Source organism: Ursus arctos, unplaced genomic scaffold, assembly GCF_023065955.2.
Source record: "Ursus arctos isolate Adak ecotype North America unplaced genomic scaffold, UrsArc2.0 scaffold_10, whole genome shotgun sequence".
NCBI lineage: Eukaryota > Metazoa > Chordata > Mammalia > Carnivora > Ursidae > Ursus > Ursus arctos.
Window position 1 is genome coordinate 63,308,329 of NW_026622764.1, and position 12,374 is coordinate 63,320,702.

The 12,374-nt window shown below is 37.2% G+C and overlaps 1 protein-coding gene across 2 annotated transcripts in view; it reads left to right on the forward strand.

Moving 5' to 3' along the window:
- The window catches only part of CCDC169 (coiled-coil domain containing 169), a 53,876-nt gene that overhangs the window by 8,888 nt on the left and 32,614 nt on the right, over nt 1-12,374 (forward strand). The window contains exons 3-4 of one of the 2 annotated variants that reach the window (XM_057309202.1): nt 9,859-9,969; nt 10,070-10,110. The exons of the other annotated variant lie outside the window; for it this stretch is intronic. Of the exons in view, the coding sequence (XP_057165185.1) occupies nt 9,859-9,969; nt 10,070-10,110 (152 nt within the window). The remainder of the gene's footprint in view (nt 1-9,858; nt 9,970-10,069; nt 10,111-12,374) is intronic. 2 annotated transcript variants of the gene reach the window in all.

A 12,374-nucleotide genomic window follows, 5' to 3' on the forward strand; every position in this document is an offset into this window, starting at 1 on the left:
ATGCCGAAGAACAATAGGAGTTTATTAGGATTATGGGGATAGACTTTGGTTCTCTCTCTTTTTTTTTTTTTTAAGATTTTATTAATTTGAGAGGGAGAGAAAGTCAGAGATAGCAACAGAGAGCAAGAAGGGGAGGAGAGGGAGAAGCAGGCTCCCTGCTGAGCATGGAGTCCAAGGTGGGGCTCGATCCCAGGACCCTGGGATCATGACCCTAGCTGAAGGCAGAGGCTTAACTGACTGAGCCACCCAAGTGCCCCTGGACTTTAATTCTTAAACCCATTTACACTTTTCTCTTCTTCTATTGGGGAAGCTATGAACAAATAGAATTAGTAACCATATGATAGATAAGTGCTACTTAAGTACCCAAGGCTCTTTTAAAGGTTGATTGGAGAACACTACTTTGTCCTAAGGCTGAAGTAGCTTCCTGTGTCTCCACATCTATATCTGGGATATATATAACTGGCTCGGTGGGGAGAGACTGTGAGTGCACTTACCAAATAGTTGAATTTGGTAAGGCTAGCTGGAATTTTCTCATCTATTCAGTTACAGACAAAACAGGTCACACTCACAGATATGCATGCAATTCAATAACCATGCCCATTAGTAAAATATAAGCCCCCCAAAATCCTATTATCACTTAATCTTCTCATGGGGAGGAGCTGGTATGTGTGTATAAAAAGAAAAGGTAAAATGATGGACAAGAAAGTTATTTCCTCAATGGGCCAAAGCTAAACCCTAAGGTGAAGGGGTCAGAAACATATACCTCTTCTTTAAGGCCGGGAACTATGTCAGGTAAGGTGCTTGTTATTATCCCCATTTATGGAAAAATGGAATTTAGGAATTTAAATAACTTGCTAAGATTATATAGCATATCATTTCTTCCTAAATCATCTATCCACCAGCACCACTATTGCTATGACAACTGCTATCTACCACATGAGCACTGAACAGTTCTGGTTATCGCTGCATAGCAAACCACCTAATAACTTAGGGGCTTGAAATAGCAAATTATCTCACAGTTTTGTGGATTGACTGCGTTCACCTGGGAAGTTAGTAATTGGGATCTCATGTTATTACAGTCAGGTGTCTGGGGCTCAGTTATCTGAAGGTTCAACTGGGCTGGACATTCCCAGATATCTCACTCACATGGACGGCATCTGATACTGGCTGTTGGCTGGGAGCCCAGCAGGGTACTGCCTATCAGAAATACCTACTCATGGCTCTTGTAGCTTTTGCTTCTCACAGCATGGTGCCTGGGTTCCAAGAGGATGTATCCCAACAGCAAGCATTGCAAAAGGCACAAGTGACAGAAACTGCCAGGCCAGTGAAAGGTTACTCCCAGAACTGGTACATCATCAATTCCACTATATTCTATTGGTCAAAACAGTCACAGATTCAAGGGGATATAGAAGGAAATTCTACTTATCAAGTTCACAGTACAGAAGATACAGGGGATGGGATATATTATTTTAGTCATCTTTGGAAAATACAGTCTGTCAAAGGGAGCATTAAACATAATGCCATTTTAGGAGAACTCTTATGTAATTGATAAAGATGGAATATAGATTGTGCTGAGAATATGACAGGAAATGAGATTAAGGTTTATGAAGAAGGCAAATGAAGAATAGTCTTTAATATGATGCTAATTAGTTCATATTGATCCTGAAGCCAATGGGGCAATATTAAAAGTGTTCTAAAATAAATTTATTACTTTTTAAAAGATTTTATTTACTTATTTATTAGGAGGAGAGAGAGAGCACAAGCAGGGGGAGCAGCAGACAGAGGGAGAGGGAGAAGCAGACTTCCTGCTGAGCAGGAAGCTGTTGTGGGACTCGACCCCAGGAGCCTGGGATCATGACCTTTGGCTGAAGGCAGACGCTTAACCAACTGAGATACCCAGGTGCCCATTTTATTACTTTTTCATATTATAAAAGAAATATGTGCACAAGTGGCAACTCTGGGTACATTTGTTTAGATGATTCTTTCATACTTACCCCTGTCCCCAAATCTCCATCACCTCTCTCCGCATCTCATTATCAGCTAATGAGCTTACCTTCAAAGAGAAAAGAGAAGCAATCAGATGATTTCCACATGTTTCTACCAAGAAAGCTACCTACCTGCCTGCGTCTTTGCACATCCTCTTCCTTCCCTCCTGTGCTTCTGCGTGTTCTTATCTAAGGTGACTCCTCTACTTGTGTGATAGACCCTAACTACTCTACCCACCAAGGACGTCACTCCAGCGTTTGTCCTCTCTTTTTGCACCATTTCCCTGCTCCATTGGATCATTCCCAAAAGCATACAAATAGGCTGAATTTATTTTGTTGAAAAAACAAATGACAAAGTTTCTTTGGCCTCACATATCCTCTTCTACTGTCATCTTTCACTGATCTATGTACAGCAGAACTCTTCAAAAGAGTGGTTTCCATTTCTACTCTTACCTGTTTATACTTGTTTAGTCTATCTGGCTTGTAACTGTGTTAATTTTTAGGCTAAATGGCAAATACAACTTCGAAGGGCTTCACATTCCCATAGTGGCCTCTTGAAGCCCTTTAGGGTTCATAGGAAACCATATGCAGGAAAAGTGGTTTATGTTTTAGTATATGTGCTGCTGAAGTGAGCACAAAAGTGGTTTATGTTTTGATTGAATCTGAAGTTCATCTTAAAGCTCAGTGACAAGACCACAGGAAAGGATGTTCAGGAGACTTTTTTTTAAAAAAATGAGAAGAATCAGTATTTGTGTAGACATTTAAGTGTATTTTAAAAATTGAAACTGCCCTTTGAGAAAGATATTATTACCCCATTTTATAGATGAAAAGACTGACTCAGGGATTCTAACTCTCTCTCTCAAGGCTACAGAAGTGGTGAGGGATCTGTATTTGAATCTAGGCATTCTGGCATCAAAGCCCACACACTTAGCCTCTACTTGTTCCGTCTCTTATGCTCGCTTGCTTCTCAATATTTTTTCATTTAGAGAAGAGAAACTTGATTCACTGAGGCTGTGGGACATTTGTTTATCTAGGGTTAGAAATGGGCTGGATTTGCCCAGCACAGGCATGATAGTTTTGTTCTCTCTTGAACTCATGCACCCACTACTTAGGTGATCTCTGATCATATGCTACTAAATCCCAGCTGTATACTGACAACCCAAAAATTTACATCTCCACCTGGGACCTCTTTTTGAGCTCTTTGAATCTTCATTTATAGGCTGGTTTCTATCCTCAAGCCCCTTTGGTAATATATTAACAGATCAGTTTACTAACTCATCTCAGTAAATGCTAAAAAATATTTTGATAAAATTCAGTTTGTGTTCCCTTTTCTTTTCTTTTTTTTTAAACAGAAAAACACTTCTATTTATCTTGGACTGGCCTAATACTTAGTGATGAAACATTAGAGGCATTCCTATTCCTGGGAAAAAAAACAAAACAAAAAAAAAACAGAGATGCCAGCTGCCACCATTAAAATTCAATATTTTTGAAAGTTTCAGTCAAACAATGAAATTTGAAACAGACGTAAGAGTTGTAGCTTTTAGATAGGAAGAGATAAATTTATTATAATTTTTAGTTTTTATAATTTGATATACAGAATTTTCCAAAGATCAATTGAAAGACTACTATATTAGTAAGGAATTAGGAAATGGTTGGATGCAGTAATGGAAGAAATGCTTATTTAAGGAAAAAAAGAAAAAACGCTAGCAAAAACCAGTTCAAAAATAGGGTTTTTAAATGACTATGCTCCTAATTTCAGCCCAAACTATAAAATACCTGACAATATCCTTGATAAGAAATATTCAAAACTTATAAGAAGGATAGCAGAAGACTATGACTATAAGGCACTAAAAACAGTTTAACCAGAATGCTCACCTTTTTCAACATAAGAGATTTTATACTAGAAAGAAACCCTGGAATAAAATGAAATTGGGAAAGTTTGCAGCCTTAGTACATGCCTTGCTGAGTCCGAGATCAAGATGTTTGGCAAGGTTGGTTTCTTCTGAATCCTCTCTCCTTGGTTTGTAGACGGCCGTCATCGTGTGTCTTGACATGGTCTTCCCTCTGTACCTGTTTATATCCTAATCTCCTCTTATAAGACCGGTCATATTGGATTATGGCTACCCATACGATCTCATTTTACCTTAATTACTTTGTTTATTTTTTATTAGTAGTATCTTTTCCCCTGAATTACCTCTTTTAAAGGCCCTGTCTCTAAATAATAGTCACATTCTGAGTCCTGGGGGTTAGGACTTAAGCATATGAATTTGGGAGGAGGAAGGGAGGGGACACAACTCAGCCCATAGCAGATAGAATAGAAACAGATTCTGGTTTATTAAAACCATATTATAATGCTGTGAAATTCAGGGTGACGTTATTGTTAAATTTTTAAAAACTGCATCTTTTCAATAATCTTCCAATTACCTATGAAAAAAAGGAGAAAACTATTTTCATTTATGAGACTTATGGGAAATAGATTATTACAAAAAAACCTGAACCATACATTGAAATGGGAAACTACCGAATGTATGTTTTAGTCTTCTCTGGCTGCCGTAACAATATACCATAAACTGGGTGACTTACACAACAGAAATTTATTTTCTCATAGTTCTAGAGGCTGGGAAGTCTAAGATCAAGGTCTTGGCCAATTTGGAATCTAGTGAGGGCCCACTTCCTGCCTTGCAGATGGCCACCTTCTCATTGTTTTCTCACAGGGCAGAGACAGCAAACTCTGGTATCTCTTCCTCTTCTTATAAGGGTACCAGCCCTATCAGGTTAGGCCCCCACCCATTTTGACCTCATTTAACATTTAGCACTTCCCCATAGGCCCTATCTCACATGGGAGTTAGGGCTTCAACACAGGAATTTTAGGGGAACACAAAGATTCAGTCCACAACAACTTTCTAATTACTATCTGGCCCTTGTCCCACCACCAAGAAATTAGAACTTCAGCCTGCCTGCCCAAGTTTGAGAGAGGCTTCTGGGCAGAGAACTGGAACCAAAGAGCCAATTACCAATAATGTTTTATTGGAATTTGTGTCATCATATAGACCTTTAAAGAGCTAAAGGAAAAGGGATGAATAATTCAAAAAGTTGTTTGGAAAATTGGTATAACATTTTGAAAAAAATCCCTTTAGATCTTCACTCTATACTTAATTGTAAAACCTTCCAGATGCATTATAGGGTTAAACATTTTTTTTAATTACAAGAAAACATTTATGAATATATATCTTTTTATGGGTAAAGAAGGCCTTTCTTAGATTAAGAATAATAAATCACTGAGGAAAATATGTTTCTTTTTTTTTTTTTAAGATTTTATTTATTTATTTGACAGAGAGAGGGAGAGAACAAGCAGGGGGAATGGCAAGCAGAGGGAGAGGGAGAAGCAGGCTCCTGCTAAGCAAGGAGCCCAATGCAGGCAGGCTCGATCCCAGGACTTGGGATCATGACCTTGGGATCATGACCTGGGCTGAAGGCAGCCGATTAACTGACCGAGCCACCCAGGCGCCCCCTGTTTAGGTTTGACAAATACCGTCCCTTTAACTAAAAAATACCAATATGAGAAGTCAAACAGCAATATGGGAAATATATTAGTAGCTAACATGATGGACAGAAGGTCCATAGTTTCTCTACATCTATATTCTGTGCAATTTAATTAGAAAAAATAAAGTTCCCAGTAGATAAATATGAGTAGGTGTCTTCTGCCACCTTCCAGATTGGATGTCCTTTTGTGTGTTCCATAGCATCCACTTAATCAGTTTTCTCAAATGTTCTGGTTGTATGTTTTCCCCCACCACCACATGTCCTACTGTTGATTGACTGCAGGGACTGTGTCTCTTATTTTTGTATCCCTAGTGCCCAGTACAGTGCCACATATTAGGCTTTTTCTTTTCCTTGTTAACATTTTCTTCTTTTATAAAGTCTTTGCAAATTAACATAACTTCATCACTGTTATCATTATAAATACAGTGACCAGGACAATTAAACTTGACTGAATTATTAAAGTCTACGTAGACTCAAGGTTCAACCAATTCAACTGTGTCCTTTTTAACACTTAAAAATGTATTATTTGGCATCGTTGCTTAGTGGGGATTTGTTTGTTTTTGTTAACACTGTTATCTCTCTTTGGAAAAAAAAATCCATATCTAAAAGATAGGGCTCTACTGAATTTAATTTTTTAAAGATTTTATTTATTGAAGAGAGAGCAAGCACACGAGCGGGGGCAGGGGGAGAGATAGAGGGAGAGAGAGAAGCAGACTACTGTGTTGATCGGGGAGCCTGATGACTGGGGCTTGATCCCAGGACCCTGGGATCATGACCTGAGCTGAAGGCAGATCTTTAGCCAACTCAGCCACTTAGGCACCCCATAATTTAATTTTCTCTTACTTTATGAACTTCTTCTTTCTGGGTCAATTCATAAAATTGGCCATGAATCAAATTTCTAGAATGTTTCAAATTTTGGTTTGATTTTGCTTTTTGTTGCACTAATCCTGGCCAAGATCCCTCTTTGATAATGCAAAGCAATTTGATTTTTCTTTAAAAACTGGTGCTTGTTTGGGACGCCTGGGTGGCTCAGTTGGTTAAGCTTCATATTCTTGATTTTGGCTCAGGTCATTACCTCAGGGTTGAGAGATCCAGCTGGCATGGGGCTCCGTGCTTAGTGGGGAGTCTGCTCGAGAGTCTCTCTCTCCCCTGCCCCTCTCCTCATGCCCCACCCTCACATGTGCACTCGTGCTCTCTCTCTCAAAATAAATAAATCTTTTTTAAAAATTGGTGCTTGTTTTTTGTTTGTTTTTAGAATTACTGAAGAGGCAATGGTATTGCTCAGGGTATTTTTTCCACCAAGAGACACAAACGTTTCTGTTAAATTTTTATCCTCATAATCTGTATTTTAAATAATGACTTATTGTAAGTTTATTGTTAGCCTTTATAGGTTGGCTGCCGTTGTGCTGAAGGTCGGGGATCATCATTTTTGGTGTCAAGTGTATTGTAGCTGTCTCAAAGATAGCACCACATCTCTTATTTGGGTGTTTCAGATGTCCCTTCACTTCCCTTAGTAGGAAGCCTATTCAAAAAACTTGCTATTTGTAATTGCCACTCGTATTCCCAATTGAAAACATAATTTAAACATTATGCATTTTAAGGATGGATAAAGAATTATGCAAAAATTATAAACCTTAATATTTTTGGTACTTTTGGGTTATCACAGAACAAAATGTGGTAGAGAGAGAATCAGTGTGGTCCTTTTTTAGAAAAAGGAAGTCCTTGATAAGTAGGAAGTTGATGTGATTTGTGGGAGTCGATGCTATTTAGTGAAAAGAACACAACAATTTTATTAATCTCCAGTTTTGTGGGCCTCCATCTACTTGTTAAGGAATCAGAAGTTCTAACACACTTTGGTATTAGTCATATAAATCAGTGATGGCTGCAGGTTTTGATAAGTTATGTAGTCTTTATTTTTATGTAATCGAATATTAATTGATTATTAATTAACGAATTGTTAATAACATACACATTATCTTACCAGGGTTAGGAACATAATTGACCTGGAACAAATCGATGTTAATTAACTGTTTGAGAGCTCTGTCTTGTCTTTTCCTTTTCAGTTCAACAATAGCAACAGATCAGTTGGGCCCAGTTAGTTTATGAATCTTAAGATTTTTCTAAAATAGATTCTCCTGTTTTATGTGTCTTCTTCCTCCTAGCAAGATCAAAACAGCAATGAATGCATTCTCAGGTCAACTTTGGCAATGTGGCAGTAATTAGTAGAGGTCGGATAGATTAGATTTAGATATGAACTAATTGCAAAAATATCAAACAACGATATTTCAAATTAACTCTGGAAATCAGTCTCAATGATTACGCATAGCCTAGATAGCTTAAGAACAGAGTATTCTTTACTCTGAAAAGATTAGTTCGTACTCTTTATTAAGAAGTCAACCTAGAATTAGCCAAGCTTGCTTTCCTATCTGCCCCAGCTGACTTACCCATTAGGTGCAGTAGGCACATTATACAGGGCCCTTGATGATACTTTTAGAGACCAATAAGATATTTTATTTTAAAATCAGAAGAAAAATAAATATTATCCAGTCTGGACTATATTTGTCTTTATACCAACATGGTAGTAAAGTAGAGTTTTCAATATTTTTTTACAGAGGAAGAGGCCCACAAAGGCAAAAGTGCCACAAAGGCCCATGAAAGTCACAGTGTAACCCTACAGCAGCATAAGACTATTTTTTCCCATTTTTTATTGACACTACTATTTTAAAAATTTCTCCTATAATGCAGCAGTCCATATGCTTTCTCTTTGTCTTTGTCCCCTATAGTCCGGAGCCCTCTGGTATACTGAAGGAGTTACACGTTTGAGTGTGTACATTTGAGGTCAGTTTATCACACTGGGGAACGTGAATATTGACATCATTACCTCCAGGGCCTTGCGCTTAGTGCTATTAATACATGATTGTATACTACTGGCTTACTTATATTTGAGGATCTCTAGACCAATAATATTTTAAAGTGGAGGCAAACATTTCTAAACTATAGTCGGATGTGCTAAAAATGAATTACATTCATAATTTTTTGGTAACTTCTGATTTTGCTCTGAAGCCCCCAGTCCCATGGTACGGAAAGGGGTTCAATTATAGAGACTAGCGAGCCAGTTATACAGATAATTGCATCTATTTGGACTCATGGTATCTTTTGGATGAATGTTCAGTCTCTCAGGCTTCTCTTTTCTTCTTGTTCCCTAAAGCGTTTGGATTAATGACTTTCAACTTCAGTTTGGGAGGGTGTTCCTGCTCCTGTTTTGGGAACACTATATTTACTAGAGACGAGGGGGCTAAGGGAGACGGCCGGGTTGGGGAGGTTGAGACCAGTGGTATGTGCTAATACTCTTCCTACTTAGATTGCTCTGTCAACTACGATGCAGCAGAAATGGTCTCATATGTGTAAAGAGCATTTAAAGTTTAGAAGCAAGCCAACTTTTTTCTCTCTATAAAGTGTGACTTTCAAGATTAAAAAAAATTAGCTTTGGGCCTTGAAGCTGACCAAAGGTGTTTTAACTCTAGGCTATATTCTCCTCCCCTCCTATAGCAATAAGACAAATGTTTTGGCCTTAATGACCAAAGGGGCTTGGTGAAAGAAACCTGCTTAAGAATAAGAGAAGATGCCTGAATAGGCAGCTGCATGTATTAACATAGCAGTTAAGAGCAGACACTTTGAAGTTAGATAAAACCGGGTTCAAAACCCAGTTCCTCCATTTATTGGCTTTTTCATCCTAAGAGTGTTATTTGACATGTCTGAGCCATGGTTTCCTCATCTGTAAAACAGGTAACAAAGTTCTTTCAAATGAGGATTAATATATGTGAAACATTGTGTACTTTGTACATAGCAAACGTGTAAGTGGTAGTTGTTAAACAGACTTAAGAATTTGTTTGCAAAGAATAAAAAATGGACATGACATTGGATGGAAGCTTGAACTATTCAGGCTGTTATGTATGGATATTTCAAGTTCCAAGGAAAGAAACATGTTCCTGATAGTCCCTCTAACGGAATTCCTTGTAAGGATACGTGAGGAACTCAAGGACAAAGGGGATAAGCAGTGAGAAGACCAGGAATCACAGTAGTCCTAGCGAGGTCTGGCTGTGCGGTAATCTGCGAGTCTACTGTCTGCAACCGGAAAGATCCTATCTAACCGAGAAGTGCATACTTCAAAATTAGTTCACTCTTGTTCATCTACATTGCTAACAAAGTCAAATACAATAAGATTGAGCTGATTAATGTTGTTTTAAAGGAGATTTAAATGAGTTGATTAGTGCTGTAAATAAATGAGAGGTGACAAGATGATCTTGATTTTTCCCCCTTTTCCGATCAGGCGGTGAATGGAAAGTTCGTTATGAGACACAACTTGAACTGAATGATCAACTAGAAAAGCAAATTGTTTCTCTAGAAGAGAAAATGGAAAAAATCCGTGGAAATCCTTTAGGTACAGAAGCAACTATATATATATATAGTTGAGTTATATATATAAGTTGAGTTAAAAGGGATAAAATATTGTTAATATTTTCATATTTGTTTTGTTGTAGATAGATTGTCTTCTATCTTTGTCTATGAACAAATGCCAGTGGTGAGTAAAAGCTGGTTAAACAAAAAGAATAATTGAAGGAAAGAAATTATGTACTTTTTAAAGACAGGTTCCAAAAAACGTTTAAAGACTGTGGCAAGTTCCAAATAAAATATTTTGTGCAGTGGAACTGTTTCTAGGAAGTAAGGAATCCTATAGCAGATCCTTCAACTTAATCTCCACCTTATAAAGCTGGGCAGGGTTGCAGGTACAAACAAGATGGAAGAAACAGAATCTCAGTAGTCGGTCCAAGTGGAACCTGAGTGTGTCTACTTCCTGCAAACCAACAGAGCCTATTAAACACAGAAATATATTTCATACCTATCTAAAAACATTTCCATTCTATTTCCTCTGGAATATACATATATACATGTATAGATACACACATTCACATTCACACACACAGTGTATAAAATCCAACAAAGAACCCATAAAATTATCCTGTAACATGAAAGAAACCTTGTTGCACTAATCGACCTACTTTTTCTAGTGACAGCCTTTCCTCCTGATAAATTACTTGAATTTATATGTTTTATACTTTACAAAGCACAGTTATTTGTTTCTCATTTGTTTAAATGTTTATTTTTTAAAATGTAGAGAAGACCTAAAGCATGACTTATGCTGGGTCTAGAGTGTGCTTGGAAATAGCCTTTTCTTTAGAACTCATGCTGAATTTTTATTTCAAGAATATTCAGAAAAAGGTGGAAATCTTATCAAAAATCAAGTGTACTTTATATGAAAATGAAAATACAATACTCCACTAAAGTGGCAGAACTACACAACCCAATGAGATAAAATTTAGTATTATTTCCTTTAATACATGTGACACTAAGCTTAAAACAATTAAGTGATTTGCTGAGAATCACACAGTCTGGAAATGTGGAGGTCGATTCTCTTTCTCTAAAAAAATCTGTGCCTATTTGACTAGATTGTGCTATGCCAACGGCCATTCTATACTGCTTATCAGAAATAACTTTTTTTTTTAATAGCTTTATGTTGAGCACTTAACTGCTATATTCACAGAGGTCCTGAGGACCAGAGCATTATAGAGATTGCTCTATGAATAACTGCAGAGCTTTAGTGAAAAATACAGAAAAATATCATATTTTTTTAAAATAATGAATCAGGGGAGAAATAACCTAATTTGTACACCTCTGTTATTTTCAACCCAGAAATACCTCTATTTCTGTGTCTTGAAAAGTCAGGAAAAGTCATGGAGTCTTATCCCCATCTTGTGGTATTTAGAAATTGCTGCAAGGGCTATTTTAAGCCTTGTCTTTATTAACGGTGGATAGAATTTTAATTCCTCCTATAGCGTATGAAATATAGAATACTAGCTACAGAACATAAAATATTCTGACTCCCAGTTTCTTGAAAACTCATCCTCAGTGCTAGCTCGAGAAATTTGGTATCACCAGCCTTACAGGGAACAGCAGCAAGTGCTGGTGGGACCTGCTATGATAATTTACAAAATATGTAAGAAGCAATTGATTGGTTTTCTAACTGCTATCTCAGACTCTGTAACATACTCATGTTGACAAATTTCTTTCCTTTGATGAGTTTGTGTTATTCTTGAAAAAAATGTGGTTCTCTAAGAGGTTTAGATCTGGAGGCAGAGAATTCTATTTCTCTTCAGTAAAGGACTAAAGAAATGCTAGAAAAACCAAGAGTGGGGCCATGTACCAAGCAGAAAGGAAAGATAATGAAAGTTCAGGCTCTTAAGGACCTGGTTCTCTCTGTTCTGTGGGCAGAGGCACGCAGGAGTATTTGGGTTTTCTTACACAGTGGAATCCGGGAGGAGATTGTGTGAACAGCAGGTGTTAGGAATCTAGCCAAGGAGCTGGTGGTGGAAGTAGCCAACTACTGAGCAAAAAGCATTGGGATCCAAGAATCCTATATCTAATAATGAAGTCTTTTATTCAAGGACAAAAGATAGTATACCACGTCTTATTCTTTATATAAAAACAATATTTATGAAATTCAGATACATACTCTTAATGAAATGCAGACATGTTTGGTTTTCTCTTAGGTTGATATTTAGAGAAAAGGTTTTAAATTGTTTGGGGGGTATAGAATATGAATTCAAATACTATTTGTAAATTTACCGATTCTTTATCCTTGTCATTGATTGTTTGGTCTTTAAAAGTAACCTATACAGATATGCTTAAGAAATTGATGTCAGTTTGAACGCTGATTTTGAGTAACTTCAAATTTCAAGTTTGCTTGTGGGCAAAAACAAGGATGAGTACCAATTTTTGACCAGGATA